This window comes from Gouania willdenowi, chromosome 13 (genome assembly GCF_900634775.1).
Source record: "Gouania willdenowi chromosome 13, fGouWil2.1, whole genome shotgun sequence".
NCBI lineage: Eukaryota > Metazoa > Chordata > Actinopteri > Blenniiformes > Gobiesocidae > Gouania > Gouania willdenowi.
The window spans coordinates 3491258-3512845 of NC_041056.1; the positions used below are offsets into that span (position 1 = coordinate 3491258).

Here is a 21588-nt window from a genome sequence, read left to right on the forward strand (position 1 = left end):
AAAATACAAAAAACAAAAACAAAAAACACATAAAAGGACAACAAAAAAAATACAATACGACTCCAAAAACACAGAAATGAGTGAACAATATAGAAAATAACAACAAAAAATACACAAAAACATCCAAGACAACCACACAAAGACAAAAATAATCAAACATGACAAAGAAATATACACAAAATGTCTAAAAACAAACCCTTTGTTTTTCCCTGTTGTTCAAATTCTGATATTAAAGATTAAAGTTGATCATGTGACAATGAGAAAATCACAGTTTTGTGATAAAAACACTTACAATTAAATTGACATTTTTCCCTTAATTTCAGGTGAATTATTTGAAGTTACAGTATTTTTTAATCCCTCTTTCCTCTGTTTGTGAACGACACCACATCTGCGGCTGCGCAGTCGGGCTCCGTGTGACCGCGCACATCAATCCGTGCAACGCACGGAGCCGCGTGCGCGCGCATCCAACAGCTTGTGGATGTTTTTCATCGTAGAAAAGCAGCGAGTTGCAATCCACGAGGAGGAATGTTAATGTGGAGCGGAGATGATCAAACTAATCGATCACATCACGGATTATTAATAATCAATAACTACTACTATTGATCCATCGAGGATCCAAAGTGGATCAAAGCAGGACGGATCATCTGTGCACATAGTTCAACCCTCACAGGTAAAATGTCTTTTTATGTGTGTGTGTGTGTGTGTGTTACACTTTTTCTTGTTTGAAACAAAAAGGTTGTGATAAGTTCATAAAAGGCGATGAAATGTGTTTTAGTGAAATTCCAAAGTGCTCGTGGTGCGTTCAAGAACCGATGCGTGCCGGTGTGAACAGCTGATGGTGATGATGATGACCGTGGCTGGGATGCAGGGTGCGCGTGCGTGTGTACTGTGCAGCAATAAATAGATAAATAATAATCATAACTTTAATTATAGGGTCCAGAATGTAAAAAATGTGTCACTGTTTCATAGCCGACATATTTTGAACATTTAGCTCAAAAACAACATGTTCTATAACAATGTGTAAACATGAAAAATAAATCCAAATGTTAAATCTATGTTACATGTAAATGTTAAGTCTAAAAGTTCAATGTAAATGCTAAATGTGAAATATAAATGTAAATGTGAAATATAAATGTAAATGTTAAAACTAAATATAAGTGTTAAATATAAATATCAAATCTAAATGTGAAATATAAATGGAAATGGTAAATCTAAGTCTAAAAGTTAAATGTAAATGTTAAATCTAAATCTAACTGTTAAATGTAAATCTTAATGTTCAATTTAAATCTAAGTGTTAAATCTAAATATTAAATTTAAATGAGAAATGTAAATGTTAAATCTAAATCTAAGTGTTAAATCTAAATGAGAAATGTAAATGTTAAATCTAAATGTAAGTGTTAAATCTAAATATTAAATCTAAATGAGATATGTAAATGTTAAATCTAAATCGAAGTGTTAAATCTAAATATTAAATCTAAATGTGAAATGCAAATGTTAAATCTAAATCAAAGTGTTAAATCTAAATATTAAATCTAAATGAGAAATGTAAATGTTAAATCTAAATCAAAGTGTTAAATCTAAATATTAAATCTAAATGAGAAATGTAAATGTTAAATCTAAATCAAAGTGTTAAATCTAAATCTAAATGCTAAATCTAAAGCATCACACTTGGCAACTGATTTAACGTGTAGATTTAGATATAATGTTTAGATATAGATTTACATCTAACATTTAGATTTATTTTTCATGCGTACACATTTTTAACAGTGACATAGAACATGCTGTTTTACACAAATTTCTGTCTCCAATGAAAGAAAAATGAGCAAAATGTTCAAAATATGTCGGCTATGAAAAAGTAACAGCATATTTAAATTCTGCACATTCCCACATTTAATGAAATAATGTCACTTTTTGTCGAGTTCATTCCAACTACCAACTGAAATTCTACAACATACATCAGGTTAAATGTATTGATACGTTTTCTTCTCTTTGTGGAGTTTCCATGTTCTCCCCGTTTTTTGTATGGGTTATTTTCAGCTCCTCCCACAATCCAAAATAAAAGTATGATTTTCTTCAGCTGGAGTTGATGAAATAATTGCTGCAGACTCCTGTAAGGAATGAACGGGTGGAGGAAAAATATATTTATGGTTGGATTCAAACCCAATTTCTTCATATATTTTGGGGTTTCAGGAGGACATTAATTTGCTTGTATGTGAACCTGCTACAGTTTAAAAAAATCTCTATATATAGCTTTGTGTCTCAATTAGTGGGAAATAATGTCACATTAATTAGAAGAAGAAGAAGGCTTGGCTGTGGATTCCCTTTAATGAGTGTTTGGTTTCTGCTGCAGCTTTGCTTTGTGTTTTTATATATATATATATATATATATATATAATCACATGGGGCCTGTACTACAAAGCTAGATAACTATATCCTGATATTTCTCCGTTAGCTTCACCTAATCAAACATTCTCTGTCAGAGAGCAGCTGTTCTATGAAGCATGATATAAACACGTGCACTAACCCAGGTGATTTCAACCTGGCTACGTGCGCGCTCCTGTGACAGAGGTGGAGATTGCAGCGTCAGACCAATCACAATCACGGAGAAACTATGTACGGCAACTTACGTCATAATTGAAAAATAATTCTTTAGAAATATGAAGAATGCTCTCATTGGCACTTTATTGCCTTGTATGAATGGGTGTGAAATGAGCATTAATGTTGGTGGTGGTCAGAGGGGCCACGCTTCTGTCAGTATGACCCAGGGCAGCTGTGGCTACATTGTAGCTTACTACCACTGGTATGACTGATGTGAATGAAAAAGGGTTTGAGTCTCCTTGAAAAAAGTGCTATTATAAATATCCAGTCATTATATTGTTATTAATATTCTAATCTAGTGGTTCCCAAACTGGGGTACGTGTACCCCTAGGGCAGAAATAGGCAACTGGAGGCCCAGGGGCCACATTTGGCCCTCGGTCTAATTTTATGCAACCCCCCAAAGTAAATGTACAAAGTGTACAGAAAAATATACAAGCAAGAGCAAGAATACATTAAAAAACACATAGAATTACAACAGTAAAAGAAAAGAGAAAAACAAAGAAAATACTCCAAAAACACACAAAACTACTACGGACATGAACAAAACAACAGTGATACACAAAATAACTCAGAAAAATATACAAAATTACAGAAAATTACAACAAAAGTACACAATAAACCCAAAAAATCACAAAGAATGACTCCACACACCCACAGTACTCACAAACAAGAAAAACAACAACAGAAATACACAAAAATTTCTCCAAAAAAAAAGAAGAAAAATGCTAAATGACAGCACAAATACACAATATGACTTACAAAACATGTATTTTACAGGAAAAATAGACAAAAGGACTGCAGAAATGCCTCACAACAACAAACATACACAGAATGACAGAAAAACACACAAAATTACTATTAAAACCCTTTGTTGTTTCCTGTATTAATGCTCATATCACTCATTATTCTAAATGCTGACATGAATGTTGATCATGTGACCCTTTGATCAAACAAACATTTTTCTGCACTAGAAGTTCTTGAACACCTCTCAGGAGCTTTTTCTCTTGTCTTTTACTGTTGTAATTCTATGTGTTTTTTATTCATGCTCTTGTTTATATGTTTTCTGTACATTTTGTACATTTACTTTGGGGGGCTGCATAAAATTAGACCGAGGGCCACATAACAGTTGCCTTTGTCTGAGCTAAGGAGAACTTAGGGCGATACAGTTTGGGGAACACTGCTCTATTCTATTAATGAAGTTATTATTAAAAAAAAGAAACTCTAAAATTAGTGTTTTTTCTTTTTCGAAGCGTGTTGGCCACATGGTGGCACAGTTTCTCTCCCACACACACACACACACACACACACACACACACACACACACACACACACACACACACACACACACACACACACACACACACACACACACACACACTCTGTCCTACCCAGGATGTGTTCTGTTGTCATGGTAACCCAGCATCCCTGGTGTTGACATGCAGACAATATTCAGTCGCTCTCACACAAACATTTGTTCTGCTTCTCGTCCATCGCTGTGAGCTTCAACTGAGGACTTCCTCCCTTTGTGGAGGAATGCTGACGGAGGGAGGGGGGGAGGGATGATTGGGGGTGGGGGGGTGGGGGATGTAGCGCTGCCTCACCTGCTGCTCCGCTGTGTGGGCTCTGTGGTGCTGATGCTGCTGCTCCGGGACACAGCGAGGAGTAAACTCTGCCTCTGAGAACCTGATGGAGGAGGAGGTCACAGACACAGACCCTCAGTCTGAGGAGGAGGCTAACGGGGACCTGCCTGGACACCCCTACCCCTACCCGTACCCCTACCCCTACCCCTGTGAGGTGACAGTGATGGAGGCTCCAGACACGGAGCTGGTGGAGGTGCAGTATCCAGTAGTAGACTGCCAGTAAGTTTCTATTTTGTGTGTGTGTGTGTGTGTGTGTGCGTGTGTGCGTGTGTGCGTGTGTGCGTGTGTGCGTGTGTGCGTGTGTGCGTGTGTGTGTGTGTGTGTGTGTGTGTGTGTGTGTGTGTGTGTGTGCGTGTGCGTGAGAGATGATGTCTGAGACTAAATGATTAAAGGAGGAAGATGAAGGACACACACCTCTACAAACCACCGTTTGATTAGTTTCCAATAGATTTAATCACCTAATGATTGATCAGTGTGTGGGAAAACATTTACTTACATTTCTGATGTGTGGTGATCATTTGTTGTTGAATGTCGGCACAAAAGCTGCTGAAAGTGCAGTTTATACACACTTATCCTGCGTAAATGATGACACACCTTTACTGGTCACCAGTTAATCACACACACACACACACACACACACACACACTGTTATTTTGTGTATTTGTGTAATTTTTTGTATTTTGTCTAATTTTGGAGTCAATTCATTGTGATATTTTGTTTTCATTTTGTGTATTTTTACTGGTCACCAGTTCAACACACACACACACACACACACACACACACACACACACACACACACACACACACACACACACACACACACACACACACACACACACACACACACACACACACAGGGAAATTGAAACCTCACAGATGTTTGGACCATGGGAATAAATCTGTCCCCCCCAAAAATAAAATCTCCCTCTTTTATTCTCTGCAATTTTAAAGTATTTGGTTAATTTTGAGCTATTTCAGATTTATTTTTAGTATTTTCATAATTTTCATAGTTTTTCTTTATAGATCAAACTTTGACTCGTCGAAACATTTTATTTTTGTAACTTCAGTAAAAAAATGTAGTGTAATTTGATTGTAAAGTGGGCGGAGCTGCTTTGATTCTGAACAATTCGATGCTTTCTAGTCTTTTTTTTTTTTATTTGGCAGATGAACTGATGCAAGTGAAATGATGTCATTATTTTCAACCAATCAGTGAACACCTGCGTGTGATGTCATTGTGTAAATGTGAGGAAATGATTTCCAGCTCTTTTGTTGGATCATTAAATATTGAATATTGAAGCTCATAAAGTGTGTAATGACTTCCATGTGATGAATGATGGATTAGTGTTTAACTCACTGTGTATGAAACACTGATTATTGATCATATCATCTCCCAATAATGTTGATTAGTCGCTCCTAAAGCTGTGTAATGGAATTATGTTCCACACGTGTTTGTGTTGTTCTGCTTTGAGCCGTTTGTCTCCATCCGTCGTCGTTGGATGTGTCGGGTTACGAGGAGTGGAGTTTAACTTTCTATGTTTACATGTTTTTGTTCAATTTTCTTTCTGTCTTTCATTTATTTTCCTCTCATTCATCTCAGGGTGAATTAATACAGACACACAGTGTTTAGTCTTTTTGTCTTTTCATTTTGTGGGTTTTTCTAGTGTTTATCCGTCATTCTGTTTCGCTCAGTCAGCAAGATAACTTGAAAAGTTATGAATGGATTTGGACATTTTCAGGAAAAATGATAAATGGGACATGGAACAGGTGATAGCATTTTGGTGATTTTCTGGCTACCAAAAAAAAATAAATATAAATACTGTAGATATATATATGTATTCTATTCCCATCCACACTGTGGAACTTCTTGTTGATGTCATAGGTTCTCTCAGAGTCAAACAACTCATTGTTGATAGGTAGTCAGGTAACACAGCTCAATGTTGACAGGTAGTCATGGTAACACAGCTCAATGTTGACAGGTAGTCGTGGTAACAGCTCAATATTGACAGGTAGTCATGGTAAACCAGCTCAATGTTGACAGGTAGTCATGTAAACAGCTCAATGTTGACAGATAGTCATGTAATACAGCTCAATGTTGACAGGTAGTCGTGGTAATTGAGCTCAGTGTTGACAGGTAGTCAGGTAACAGAGCTCAATGTTGACAGGTAGTCATGGTAACAGAGCTCAATGTTGACAGGTAGTCATGATGGTAAAACAGCTCAATGTTGACAGGGAGTCATGATGGTAACACAGCTCAATGTTGACAGGTAGTCATGAAGGTAACACAGCTCAATGTTGACAGGGAGTCATGATGGTAACACAGCTCAATGTTGACAGGTAGTCATGAAGGTAACACAGCTCAATGTTGACAGGGAGTCATGATGGTAACACAGCTCAATGTTGACAGGTAGTCATGAAGGTAACACAGCTCAATGTTGACAGATAGTCATGATGGTAACACAGCTCAATGTTGACAGGTAGTCATGTTAACAGCTCATTGTTGACAGGTAGTCAGAAATTCTTCAACTATGAACCCCCAGGAAACACCACAAAGCTGTTCTGTGACCCAATAAAGCCAGTCCATCCAGTTCAACCAGTCGTTTATCACTGAGCTCTGCTCCGTGTACAGACAGACGCTGTCTGTGGGTTTGCAGACAATAGAATAAACAGAAATATCCTCTTTAACCTTTGGGGTCAGAGCTGCTGGGATTGAGTTAAAGTGAGAACAGGATCTTCTCTCAGGGAGAGGATTGGGTTCATTTTACTGACCCGACTCAAATAGAACTAAATAGAACCAATGGATCAAATGGGCCGTAAAGAAGCAGCGTTAGTTTGTCATTTCAACACTAGCAGAGCCTGGAGCTGAGGTTACATTCACTCATTCATAGATCAGCAGCTTTTATCACAGCGAGGGTCACAAATGTTAATGTATCTGATCTGAAGTTAATGAGCAATCTGAGCATGAACACAGGAAACAACAAAGGATTTATGTGTTTTTCAGTCATTTTGTTGTCCTTTTGTGTGATTTTTCTCTTATTTTTGTGTTATTTGGTAGTGGTCTTGTGTGTTTTTTGTATTGTAGTAGTTGTCTTGGGTGTTTTGGAGAAGTTTTGTGATTTTTTTTTTTTTTTTTTTTTTTTTGTCTTATTGTTTGTTTTTCTGTAATTGTCATTTTGGATATTTTTGTCCTTTTTTTGTTTGGTTTTCCTCTTTCGTTTCCTGTTTTTGTTGTCCTTTTTATGTATTTTTCTGTATTTTGGTAGTGTTGTTTTTTTTGTTTTGTGTCTTATTGGTGTTTTGTGTGTTTTTCTTTTACCAGTATTTTGTGTATTTCAGTAGTCGTCCTGTGTGTCTGTCATTTTGTATTTTTCATTAACCTCGTATATTATTTTTCTAGTGGCATTGTGTGTTTTTGGTGTTTGTGTATTGTTTGTGGATGTTTATTGTCATTTTGTATAGTTTTCAGTTATTTTTTTTTGTCATTTTGTGTGTTTTTGGCGTGTCTGCAGAATTGTAAATGTTTGTCTGTGGTTTCTTTTCTGTATCTTTACCTACGTGTGTGTGTGTGTGTGCGTGTGCGTGTGCGTGTGCGTGTGCGTGTGCGTGTGCGCGTGCGTGCGTGTGTGTGTGTGTGTGTGTGTGTGTGTGTGTGTGTGTGTGTGCGCGTGTGCGTGTGCGTAATGAGTTGCTGCTCTGAGGCGTTTCTGTACAAACAGTAATAAAATAATCAAAGAATCAGTTGAGCAGTTAATAATGCTTTTACATGCCCGGCCATGGCCTCTAATGAATTCTATAATGCTTTGGGCTTTGCACCGTCACACACACACACACACACACACACACACACACACACACACACACACACACACACACACACACACACACACACACACACACACACACACACACACACACACACACACAGTGCTGCTTCTCCCACAAATCAATGGACCTTTACTGCTTGGTTACAGTGGGAAGATTTAAAACACAGAACACATACACTCTCGCACACACACACACACATACACACTCCGTCCTTTATCCAGACTGTGGTCATCTCACTGAAACACTGAAAGTCATTTAGTAGAACAGCATCAGCCTAATGGCCTCAGCGTAACGTAAAAGTTGAGTTATTGTTCCATAAAATGAGCCGAGGCTTCATTTTTGCTTTTGTGTTCTTGTGCCTCACAAACGGGGAAGTTCAAGAGCGTCTCTGCTCAAAGCGTATTTTTCAAAATAAAACATAAACTAGACAAACTGCATTTATAAAGTAAAATCTATTTCAGTTTGTTGTATTTTGATGTAAAAATGTCAGTGTCTGCCTTCTATGGGTTGAAATTACAATCAATGTTTTCTATGAGAATGGAGGTGTGTTTTAGTGACGTCTTGTGTCATTGTTGGCTCCGCCCCTCCTATAAAAACTATCATTGTGGATTCTGTAATGTGTGGTGAGTAGGTTGGACTGAGGCTGTGTTGTAAATACCATACTAACGTACTACTCGTAGTAAAAATGATTATATAGTGCATTCACATTAGATAGTATCAGGAGTGGACTGGTCATCTGGCATTCTGGGCATCGCTCTTGGTGGGCTGAGCTGGTCCGCCATGTTTTTGGGGTTTTTTACGAGCAAGTGGAGGTAGACATGGTAACAGGTGGCCAAGAATGGTCAAAAAGTGGCAACAATGTGGCAAGAAAACAGTGCAAAGTGACTGAAATGGGCCAAAAGCCGTCAAGAGTGGCCAAAAAATGAGCAAATAAAGAGGAACCAGGTGGTATGTATTGGCAAAGGGTAGCTTAAATGGGTATGCAAAGATATGAGAAATACCAGGATGTATATTATATGCATGGTGGGCACACTAGTCATACTCAACCGCCCCATGATGCATTGCGACTGGCTTCAAGCTAGAAAGCAATGCAAAATTCAAAATAAAAGCATCTCTTCTTATCTTCCATTAGTTTTTTTTTTTAACCCTTTTGTAAACAGGGCTCTTGTTTTGAAGTTAACAGGAAGTTTTTGTCAGTAGACCAATGGACGGTCTTAGAAAATCTCTGAAATGTCAGAATTAAATGTGTTTACGTGAGTTTTATGGATGAAATGATCACATGTTGATATTCTACTTGGTCACTTTCTCACTTCAAATGTTTTCAGAACTTTCAAAGTAAAGGTGGAGAATCAACAGAGATATTTAGCCTCAGTGTGATTCAGGTTTTTAACGCTGTAGGTTCCAGATGCATCTTGGGAAACTTGGAAGTATACTTTAGTGGGAACGCTCATCATCCTAATCATACTATAGTATATACTAGACAGTATGTACTCATTGAGTGTGTAGTACGTTAGAATGCGATTTCCAACACAGCCTGTTCTCTGGAGATTTTATAGTATAGACTGGGCGTGTCTTAACTGCTCCTGGAGCCCCGCCCATAATCAAGGCATTTTTTAAATGTCCGTCTTAAACCTCAGGGTTTTGTTGCTCTTTTACTTGTAAAGATAAACAGAAAGTGAAATGAAAGCATGCTGTAACTAAACACCACCTCATTAAAGCTTTATCCAAAGTATAAAATGCTGACTCGATGCACGTGTAAGATGCCATGCACTAATAACATTCTCTCACTTTCACTCTCCATCCCTCGCGGTAGTTTTTCAGATGCTGCTGCGAGGTGCGATTGGAGCTTTAATGGATTAAACTAGTTTGTCCCTCACACCAAATTGGATCGCAGACAGGATAATTTACAGGCCAAGGCCATCAACTCCAGTTACGGATGGCGGGATCCCTGGGAAAAACGGAGAGATTGAAAACAAAAATTCTTTCCCTCAAACTGACTCCTTGGAGTCACTAATAATGATCAAACGTGAGAGAAACAGCCTTCATCTCCTCTCAGACTACTTGATCACTCCACATTTGATTACTATGGACAAAGTTTTGGTCCCGACGGGTGAATTAGGTTGTTGAGCGGACGCTTTGATCGATTTAATCAGGTGTAATGACGCTGAAGGCTGTGAATGGTTCTGCTCTGCTCCGTCGTCCTCTGAGGAAGTGTTTAATGCTTTCGGTGAACTCTCTTTCTCCCACTGAGACTCACTGGGAAACGTGTGGCAGTAAAATCCAGTATTAATGGTCCACTTTATAGTCATGCACTTTGAAATACAAAGACCTTAATTAGCCTGGATTGTTGTACGTTAAATGGAGACGTCTGCTGTTATAAAGCCAACTAAACAAGTATGACAGCTCATCAGCACAACTTGAATCTTTATTCTTGCATTTATCATTTATGTGGCGTAAAGGGGGCATTAAACCAGTGGTAAATTAAATATACCAATTAAAACTTTCATTTGACGATCCTTCATTCCTTGACTAAATTGTGAGGAGAGCGTAAATTTAAGGAGTACTGACAACAAAAATTAAAACAATGTAAATGTTAAAACTTCTTGATGGTTTTCCTTTTAAACCAATGAAATATCTAAACTCAAATTAAAACTCTCAAGATCGGAGCTTTATTCTGGAAGGTTGTAAAAAAAAATGTGTTCACATAAATAGAAAATAAACAAGAACTTGTAAAGAACGTGATTATTTATTGCACTTTTTTTTTTTAACAAGGTACATTCTTAATTTGAATAACTAAACATAAAATTAAAGGTATTCTTACAATGGAGTTTTTACTACCATGACAAACATCATTTTACAAAATCTATTACAGTACAACAAAACTGTCAAATTTCTTTAAAAATGTATTTCCATCGACTACATTTTAACAAAAACCAACCTTGTCTTGGCTGGAAAATCAAAAAAATGTCTTAAATTATGAGCGACAGTTCCAACTCTGCTGTTTTATTCTAGACAATGAGGCAGAGAAGAAGAGTTCTCCTAAGTGGATCTTTATTCTCTCTTAAACAGTGAGCTGACACGCTCTGGTGGCTGAAGTTATCGAAAAGTAAATCGTAGACTGTTGAAGACGCACAAACCCTGAGGATAGAAGTCCTTCAACTGTCCGTGATTTACTTACTAACTTCAGTCACCAGAGCGTGTCAGCGCATTGTTTTTATTCTCTTTCTTTAAACAAAAGATGTTTACATCATATTTCAACTTTTCCTGATTATGTAGAGCAACTAAAAGCAGCACAAGTTTACATTTTGACAGAAAAAGCTACTAAATGATCTAAAAAATCAGGCTGAATGTTTCACTCCAATAGAAAACAATGGAATGTTTACAGGCAGTGGGGCCTTGTGACATCATCAATCACATGATTTCAAGATGGTGGAAAACAGGCTCTAAAACTGTAAAGTAGTTCCATTTTTAAGAGTTAATAAAAACTAATATTGTTCATAATAAGGGTGTGTGATCTGACAATATTAGATCGTTAAGGGTTAAAACAGGGTTAGTTCACATTTTAACCCTTGCGGTGCCGTGTCTGTGCCATATGTCTGTGGTCCATACACAGAACATCCAAAGGTTTTTTTTCTCTGCTAAATCACACCATTTGCTAGTCAACATGTCAACATTACAGACACCGAACAATTATTAAGCGCCGAAACAGGACCGAAGTATGCCCCCCCGCCACCCAGTGCACGGACACACAGAGTTAGCTGTGTTAGCGACTGTCTGTCAGAGGCTCAGTGCAGATGTCTGTCTGTCTGTTAAACTCTATCAGTTCTGAGTGTTGAAGCACTGAGAGACGTTTGAGGAAACACTGCGTGTGTTTCTCGTCTGTAACTAACTCTTTGTCGCTCCACAGCAGCAGCGGAGCGATAAGGCTCTTTCTTAAAGGGACAGTGTCCTGAATGTGGTTTACTTTAAAAACTACTTTCAACAACACTACAGAATGTAATCACACATTTTAGCCTTAATGATGGAAAAAGTCAAAAGTGACACAAAATGTTGATATTGTGCTGCTAGTGATTAATAAAAGGGTCTTTGTGGCATTTTTATCCACTGACTTTGACCCATTATTGTTTTTCTTGTAAAAAAAAAAAAAAGTTTATATCACCTATTGCCATTTTGAGATATGAATATTGGTCCGTATCACCCAGGCCTAATGTAACCAAAGCAGTAACATTTTATCTTGTAAAGGACATAAATGTCTAAACTGTGTGAAATGAGGCGTTCAAACACTGCTTAAAGTAGGATTTTATTAATGTGAGTGGTACCTCAATAACTAATATAAATCACTAGACTGATATGCTGCCTTGTTATGTAGCATGTGTTGCTAATGCTAATGCTACGCCACTTTAGTTAAACAAAGTAAAAAGACTGTGTGACTAAAATAACATGTCAGCCTTTTGGTTTGATGTTAATTATAATAGGAACCAGTTTAATAAATTGCTTACATACAATTTAATAAATGTTTGAAAATGACCTCGTCTTAAATGATCTTTTATTCCTTTTTTTACATTTAGCGTGATGATTTTAAGTTGGTGAATTGGTTTGTTTTATTAGTAAATAACTTTAAAATAGTTGAAATGATCTGAATGAAAAAAATCATGATAAAATTGTGATGGTGATTTTGCAAAGAAAAAAAATCATGATATAAGTTTTTTTTTTCCCATATTGCCCACCACTAGTTCATAATAATGTGTTTTGTTAGGCATAAATCTATGAATAAGGACATTTCAAAGATTTTCGGCCACGTTTGTAACAACAGTGGAGGATCTCTTTAATGCATAGATTGGTCATTATTTTAATCTTGAAATGAATGATGATAATGTGACCCTCAGGTCTGAAAATCACATTTTTATGACTCCGCCCACAGTCATAAACTAATTTCTGGCATCTGACGTTAAACTAGAGATACACAATGAGCTTAATGACTACACACAAACCCTTAATGACTGTGTTTGGCACATTTTACTATTGTTGTGGTCAAATTGTGCCATATTGTTGCCCATTAAATCATATATTCTAACCATCGTGCTTTTACATTTACAAGGAGAGAAAAATGCATTTTCCTGTCACATTCCTTCATGTTTTCACATCCAGTGAACAATCCACCGCCTGCTTACAGATGCATATAAATCCACTGTAATCACTCACTTATTCTACACAGTTCACACAGAATCCACTGATGTCGTGGAGATGATGATTTATGAATTTGAAAAGGGGGTTTATAACATTACAACACAAAGGAGTAGACAAGAAAAAGGATCATAACTCTCCAACTGTAGCCTAAAACACGGCTGAATAATTTATGAATCAGTAAATTAGATTGTCGACGCGGCTTCAGGCGTTTTTTTGTAAACGGACAAACAAACAGGAAGCTGGGACTCGTACAGACACAAGTATAAGGTCTAAAGTCCTGTGTTTATTCATTCAGGGCCACAAAAAAGCGAAATACTTCAACGAGAAGTACATAAATCAATATGAGTGTAATATATATCATATTTAAAGCTGGCTCTTTTATTTTGAAAGATCTTTCTTGTTTGGGAAAAATGTCTATTTGTGAAGTTTTTTTCATCATTTCTGCTCAATTTGCCAATTTGTGGAACCATCAAAGGAAATGGGCACCAGATGAATCTATATTTCAAAATAAAATAATGTACTCGATGTAGAACACCGACATCCTTTTTAACAGATAAACCAGTCACATGGTCACATGATCAGGTCTAGGGGATATGAACAAAAAAAAAAAATCATATCTCAATTAGTTTTCCTCAATAAAGTTTCACCAGAATGAGAATTCAGGCAGAAAAACGCCTTCAAAATAAAAGATAAAGTCAAAATTTTGATTACTTTCACATTGGGAGAGTGTTTTCAAAATGTAATTTAATTCAACTTTATTTCTTTAGCGCCAAATTATAACAATAGTCATCTCGTAGCGCTCACCAAAATATAAAATTCTTAAGAAAAAAACAACATTTCAGCTGCAGTGGTGAGAAAAATGGTCTTTTTAATGAGAAGACGTTTAATTACAACTGTTTTAAAATCCTGTTTGTAGAGGTGATACACCATCAGATGTCCACAATATTGAATAAACTCTGCACACAGCTAGTTATTTACAATAATGACTTTACATTCAGGATAGGAACCAAGATTTATGATTAAAACAAAAAGATTTAGCTTTACACGACCGATTTAACATTTAGATTTATTTTTCATGTTTACACATTTTTTGGGCCGGGCCACCGCACACAAAACGCCACTCGATCTCTCATTTATTTGCGAGTCAAATATTACAACGGTTGGTGATATCGAACCATTGGCACATACCAATATATAAAAGGGCCTCATTACCCCGTACGTGTCACGGGGGCGCCAGGGGCCCCCGGGGGCCCCTTTTTTCAGATGACTATTCCTCCGTTAGTTCTCGTTAGATTGGAATGCAGTTTGACATAAATACTCGATGAATGATTATGATGAGACGCTTTTAGCCCTTTTTTTGAAATGGGTCCCGAGGGCCCACCCTCCATTTCCAGTAATTTCCAAATTCATGGGAACGTAGTCATGTGATGTATCGTTTCAAAGGTAATTCAACGTAGATTATGATTATGCCTTGCACAATTCGATTTTTTTCGGCAATTTTCATTAAAGTTGTTTTGTCATTTATTTGTGTGTCAAATATTGCGACAGTTGGTGCTACTGAATCATCGACACGTACCAATATATGAATAGGGTTCATTACTCCGTATGTGCCATGGGCTCCTTTATTAATGCTTGTTGAATTGGGTTGTAATTTGACATGGACATGGAGTAGTTAATGATTATAGAACGTGCTGTTTTATATTAATTTGTCTTGAATGCAAGAAAAATGAGCTAAATGTTCAAAAAGTCAGCTATGAAACAGTGACAGAGTTTTTACATTCAGCACCCTAATACATTGCAACCCTAGTTCTGATTACATAATACAGTTTAAAACAGTATAATTGATTTGATTATTTGTAAAACAAATCAGACACGTGTGATTTTATTTGTTTGCACGTCCACCATTTCTTTAATTTATTGCATGACTGGAACTACTTTTGATGCTGCCATCTGGGCTGGGACACTATTAAAGAGGATGAGAAATACAGAAAGTACGGAGGAAAACAAACACACACAGTACAGTCTGATGTCATATCTCACTCTGTGATGATTGTGTTGTCAGCGTCGCTCGAGGCCAAGTTATCATTAGATTGTAGCTGCAGTCAGAGCGTGGTGACGAGGAATTCATTCACAGTCTGACATCGTCCTGCTTTGTTGCTCCTCAACATTTAATGATCAAATAATGAGTTACCGATGGCTGATTCTCACACAGCCACAGCACTGCAGTTTACCACACGTTCCATTCAGTGAACGAGTTCTGCCTCGTCCGCTCTCCGTTCTGTGAATTTCATTTTTTTCCACATTTTCAACATGTTTTGTGTGAAATCAGCCAAATCACATTAAATACGTTTTAGATTCCATTCCTCAAACTTAGTCAAAGTCACAGCCTAAATGTTCACAATCTTAACTGAGAACAGAGAAGTTCAACCCTGATTTATTACCAGAATAAAGTGTGGAGCTGAGCTGAACTATGATAAAATAAGACCAGTGTCTCGTTAGTGGGCAAGTGTAGAGCAGATTTGGACGTTTAGGAAAAAGCCCACGTTATTACAAATACAACTTTTTTGGTTTTCCTTTCACAGAATACTGTGTAAATTCTGCTACCATCCAAGCAGGAGGGCATAGGTTCACCCAGCGTGCACACGGGACGCGCTGTTATGCTCTATCCATTTTCCTTAAAATGTATTTGTAGCCATCTTTTGTGTTCATGGAGTCATTTTGTGTATATTGTAATTTTGAATTGTTTTTAAAGTCGTTGTGTGTGTTTTGGGATTTTTCCCGTTCCTGTTGCACATGTCAGGTGTAGGTTCAGAACCCATCAGTGAGATGTTAGTGAGGTATGAACCCAGCAGGTCTCTCAGATCTATGGACACAGGTCAGATAGTGGAGCCCAGAGCTCACAGTAAACATGGTGATGCTGCTTTTAGTTGTTATGCTGCAAAGAAGTGGAACAAACTGCAGCAGAGCTGAAGTCAGCATTTTATTCTCTACTGCGTATGATTGAGAGGGAGATTTTTGGTCATGTTGTTGATGTAATTTGTTTGCTGCTAGTTTTAATGTTGTTGATTTTAAGCTGTTGAATGTTTTCTGTTTCACTTTTTGAACATGTAAAGCACATTGACTTGGCTTGTGTATGAAATGTTCTATACAAAATACATTTGCATTGCCTTACCTAGGTTCTCTGATTTTCTGCAATCACAGATTTTCATGTTTTGGGACAGTATCACACATTTTTGTTCATTCTTGCACTACAAAATCCCATGATGAATCAAGATCTGCAGTAATTTTAACGAGAGTTACTGTAACTCTATTATTACCCATTAAGAATTGTTGGCGCAGTTTGAGGATCAAATGGAAGTCGATGAACGAAATTAAATGGAAAATTAAAGCCCTCATAAACGCAGCACGGTTGAGTACTTCCTGTTTCCACTCAGGTGTTTCTCACCTCCTGATGACCTTCCCTGAACTATTGAAGGAGTTTCTGATGGATTGTCTTTTACAGGTGGGACCAGGAGAGCTCTTGTCCTGCAGGTTTTTGGTACCAGCCTTCTCCCTGGTAGCTTTAATCATGACATTCTGTACACCTGAATGCTTGTGTAGAATCATTATTAGGGACTTGGTAAATGTGTAAACACACACACACACACACACACACACACACACACGCAAGGCAAGGCAAATTTATTTGTATAGCGCATTTCATACTCAAGGCAACTCAATGTGCTTTACATGATAAAACATTCAATTGTTTAAAATCAATAAGAATATTTAAAATCATCAGTAAAATCATCATTACATCAACAACATGACTAAAAATCTCTCTCTCAATCATACGCAGTAGAGAAAAAAAGTGCCTTTAACTTTGATTTAAAAATGTTCACGTGATGCTGACTTCAGCTCTGCTGACAGTTTGTTCCACTTCTTTGCAGCATAACAACTAAAAGCAGCATCACCATGTTTACTGTGAGGTCTGGGCTCCACTATCTGACCTGTGTCCATAGATCTGAGAGACCTGCTGGGTTCATACCTGACTAACATCACACTGATGTGTTCTGGACCAAACCCATTCACAGATTTATACACCAGCAGCAGAACTTTACAGTCTATTCTGAGGCTGACTGGGAGCCAGTGTAAAGACTTTAAAACTGGAGTAATGTGTTCTGACCTCTTTGTTCTGGTTAAGACCTGAGCTGCAGCGTTCTGAACCAGCTGTAGCTGTTTGATGCTCTTTTGGGGGATTCCTGTCAGAAGACCATTACAATAGTCCAGTCTGCTGGAGATAAAAGCATGGACCAGTTTCTCCTGATCTTTCTGAGTCATTAAACCTTTCACTCTGGAGATGTTCATTAGGTGGTAGAAGATGTTTTTGTGATAGATTTGATCTGATGCTGAATGTAAGATCTGAGTCAATCAGAACACCAAGGTTTTTGACTTGGTCTTTATCTTCTAAAGATCCAGACTCAGATAATTGCTGACAGCAGTCCTCTTTTCCTTGTTACCAAAGACAATCACCTCCATCTTGTCATGGTTTAGTTGAAGGAAGTTTTCACTCATCCAGCAGTTTACTTTTTCTAAACAGTCACACAACACCTCAGTGGGACCATGGTCATCTGGGTTCAGTGATAGATATAGTTGTGTGTCATCTGCGTAGCTCTGATAATCAACCTTACAGTTCTGTAATATTTGTCCTAAAGGAAGCATATAAAGGCTAAACAGAAGAGGTCCAAGAACAGATCCCTGAGGAACCCCACAGGACATTGGTAATCTGTCAGATTCAAAGTTTCCAATGCTTACAAAATAACTTCGCTCCTCCAAGTATGACTTAAACCATTGCATTACTTTTCCATTTAGTCCAACCCATGTTTGTAATCTGTGCAATAAAATTGTATGATCTACAGTGTCAAATGCAGCACTTAGATCCAATAGAATGAGAACAGATACTTTTCCTGAATCAGTGTTCAACCTTACACACACACACACACACACACACACACACACACACACACACAGCAAGGGGGTCGACAGAGAGGTGAAGACAATGATTCTTGGAACAGGAAACAGAAGAGAACAAAAGCCCAGGAAGTCATCATGTTGGATATTACAAGACTAGCAAATGATGGGGGGGTCATTCCCCCACCTCTGGACTCTGAACTGTAGGTGGAAAAAAATACCAGGAGAACAAGAGAGTCAGATAGTCAGAGGTCTTTTGCATCTAGAGCGGTCTGCTGTGAAGGAAGCGGAGAACCTCGATCCAGCTTGTAGTTTCACATGTATCAGGGTTATTGATTATGTTAATAAATCATGTGTGAGGTAATGAAATAAAGAAATTGACTGATGTCCAGGTCATTGGAAACACCATCAATGCTGGAACAGAGAAAACATTTATTACATGCAGAACAGGAGCTCTCCAGGACCAGACTTGATCACCCCTGGTTGATGAAGGCCTTGTGTTCCTTTGTGTCTTTGACTTCTTTCTGTTTTTCACACTTAGTTTTGTTTGTGCCGTGTCTCAGGGAGAAGATGCCGTTCCACCATGTGACGGCAGGCCTGCTCTACAAAGGGAACTACCTGAGCCGCTCTCTGTCCGACAGCGACAGCGACGTGTTGGCCAGCATCTCAGTGGAGGAGCTGGACGGTAAGACCTGGCTGCTTTCCACACCTACACATAATGTTCATTTAATGGGATTATGAAGCTGCTCCTGCTGGCTGATCTGCTTCCACAACCACAGCAGGTGACTTTTGATCTCACATAAAGTTTGTTCTTCACCATCTGCTTCACTGCAGCCTGAGTAAACAGATGAACCACCTTCTCGTTGGCTTGGTCATCAACCAGAGCAAGAAAAAAAGGAAATGATGAGATATTAGGACTAAAACACTGGAATAAAGCATAATTATTATTCATAACCCATAAGAGTTTGGAGACTAATGAGATTAATGAGTGGATGTTGATGATGAATGTCTACGTTTTTGTTTCTGTGCTTAGATTTCTGCTGACAAGACGGGAAATTGTTATGTAACAATGTAGTTGTGATTAAAAAAAAATAGTGCTAAATGTGATTTTTTTATTGGGTTCATGGTTTCTTTACAGCACGTGTCAAATTCAAGGTCTAGGTCTTTAAAACAGGGGTTCTCAACCCCATTTTGGGTCACTGTGTATTTTATTAGGGTGGAACGATACATAGAGTGCACAATTGATGGACGATAATGGGTTTGTGATAACAATAATTCATGTTTTTGGAAAGGAAAAGGATCCCACCCCCTCAAAAAAAAAAAAAAAATTACAAAACAAACCAAAACAACTGTGTGTGTAGTAGATCATGGGGATCATACATTGTGTTACCACTTGTTCCCTTGACAATACATCTTGTAACATTTTAATATTGCAATGTTCTTTTGCACAATGTATTCGTAAAATACCAACTAGCTCAGCTCTAGATATCTCAGCACCTTCAAACAAACACATTCAATAAAACTCCACAATATTTATGTTTTTTTCCCATATATTCGTCACATGACTGACTTTTAAAATGTTTTAATTCCTTACAAACAATCTCAGAAAGTTGCCATAAATTAACACAAACATTGGCCGCAAAATGAAGGTATTTTGTCATACATGCTGTGTTTGTCAGTTTTAAGTGAAAGTGCAAACTGGGCCATAAAAATGCTGAAATTGCACTTTTTTCCTTCTAAAAATGTTGAGCCCATTTCAGATCAAACTGTGCGTGTTTGGCCTCTGGGGGAAAATGAGTTTGACAGCCCTGCTTTAAAACCGCCTGAATCTCCAGAAGCTTCCTAGGGTTCAGACACCAGCAGTAAATGGGCTTAGTTTTCACAGACGTGAGGATTTCCCACATTAAATTAGCAGCTGTAGGGTGTTAATGTGAAACCATTATGAGACGTTAGCGCGTATACTAGCTTATCAGCAGGCTCTGAGCATCTTTATGTGGATATTTCCATTCTTGTAATGGTCCCAGTCTGCTGCAACACAGCCTCTGGTCATACGTTTCTCTGTATTCTGGTTTAATTGGTAACCATGGAATCTGGTGACCCTTATCCATGTGTTCCACTGTTTGTAGTCACATTAGGTGTTCAACATTAGCAGTAAAAGCTTGATTGTCTGGTTTAGTGCTGTACAGTTCAGTTTATTGTTTAAAAACAACAGTGAGTATCAGTGATGATAGTCAGTTAATTATAGTCATCAGTTAGACTGGAACACCAGGAAGCTGTAGAACTACTGTATATAAAATCCCCTCACACACATAATATGTTATATTCACTTGTGAAAAGCACACACATTTAAACACAAAGGTGAGTTTATTAGCGTGTTATCAAATTAGCTAGCAGCTAACAGGCTTGCAGATAACAGGATAGCAGCTTACGGGCTAGCAGATAATGGGCTAGCACAGAACAGGCTAGCAGCTAACGGGCTAGCAGATTATGGGCTAGCAGATAACAGGCTAGCAGCCAACAAGCTAGCAGATAATGAGCTAGTAAATAACGGGATAGCAGCTAACAGGGTAGCAGATAACAGGCTAACAGCTAACAAGCTAGCAGATTATGAGCTAGCAGATTATGGGCTAGCAGATAACAGGCTAGCAGATAACAGGCTAACAGGCTAGCAGCTATCAGCCTAGCTAATAACGGGATAGCAGCTAACAGGCTAGCAGCTAACAAACTAGCCGATAACGGGCTAGCAGCTAACGGGCTTGCAGATAACGGACTAGCAGCTAACGGGCTAGCAGATAACGGGCAAGCAGATAACAGGCTAGCAGCTATCGGGCTAGCAGCTAACGGGCTAGCAGATTATGGGCTAGCAGATAACAGGCTAACAGCAAACAGGCTAGCAGCTAACAGGCTAGCAGCTAGCAGGCTAACAGCAAACAGGCTAGCAGCTAACAGGCTAGCAGCTACCAGCAGTGGTATATCATTTTGTTAATATGTTCCAGCAGGTGTTTCTTTCTGTAAAGTATTTTTTCTTGTTGTTAGTTGTAACGATAAATCAGATGCAGTGTTAGCATAAGATCTAAGTTTGGTTAAAATTTTGTAAAAATCTGTTAAGTACTTTTGATGTAATTTTGCTAACAGACAAACAAAAAATAAATAAAGATGAAAATATGCGCTCTTGGCGTTGGTGATGAATCTATATTGAAATTAATAATAAAATTAACATGTAAAATTAACTTTTTTTTATTGCACAAGTATGGAAGTTTGGAGGAATTTTTCCTGATTTTCATGCAAATTTATTTTTCTGGTTTTCATGCACGTTTTTATTCCGAGCTCCAAGTATTTCAATTATTCAGAAAAAAAATTACAGTACTTCGAAAAAACAAAAACAGTTACT

At 37.8% G+C, this 21588-nt stretch overlaps 1 protein-coding gene across 2 annotated transcripts in view; it reads left to right on the forward strand.

Moving 5' to 3' along the window:
* Window positions 1-443: 443 nt before the first annotated feature.
* Window positions 444-21588, forward strand: part of caln1 (calneuron 1) — a 60747-nt gene continuing 39602 nt past the window's right edge. The window contains exons 1-2 of one of the 2 annotated variants that reach the window (XM_028464880.1): window positions 444-670; window positions 18761-18882. In XM_028464880.1, the coding sequence (XP_028320681.1) occupies window positions 18768-18882 (115 nt within the window). In that variant the 5' untranslated portion in view covers window positions 444-670; window positions 18761-18767. Of the gene's footprint in view, window positions 671-4258; window positions 4458-18760; window positions 18883-21588 lie in introns of those variants that run through there. The other variant, XM_028464879.1, reaches the window with a different exon arrangement.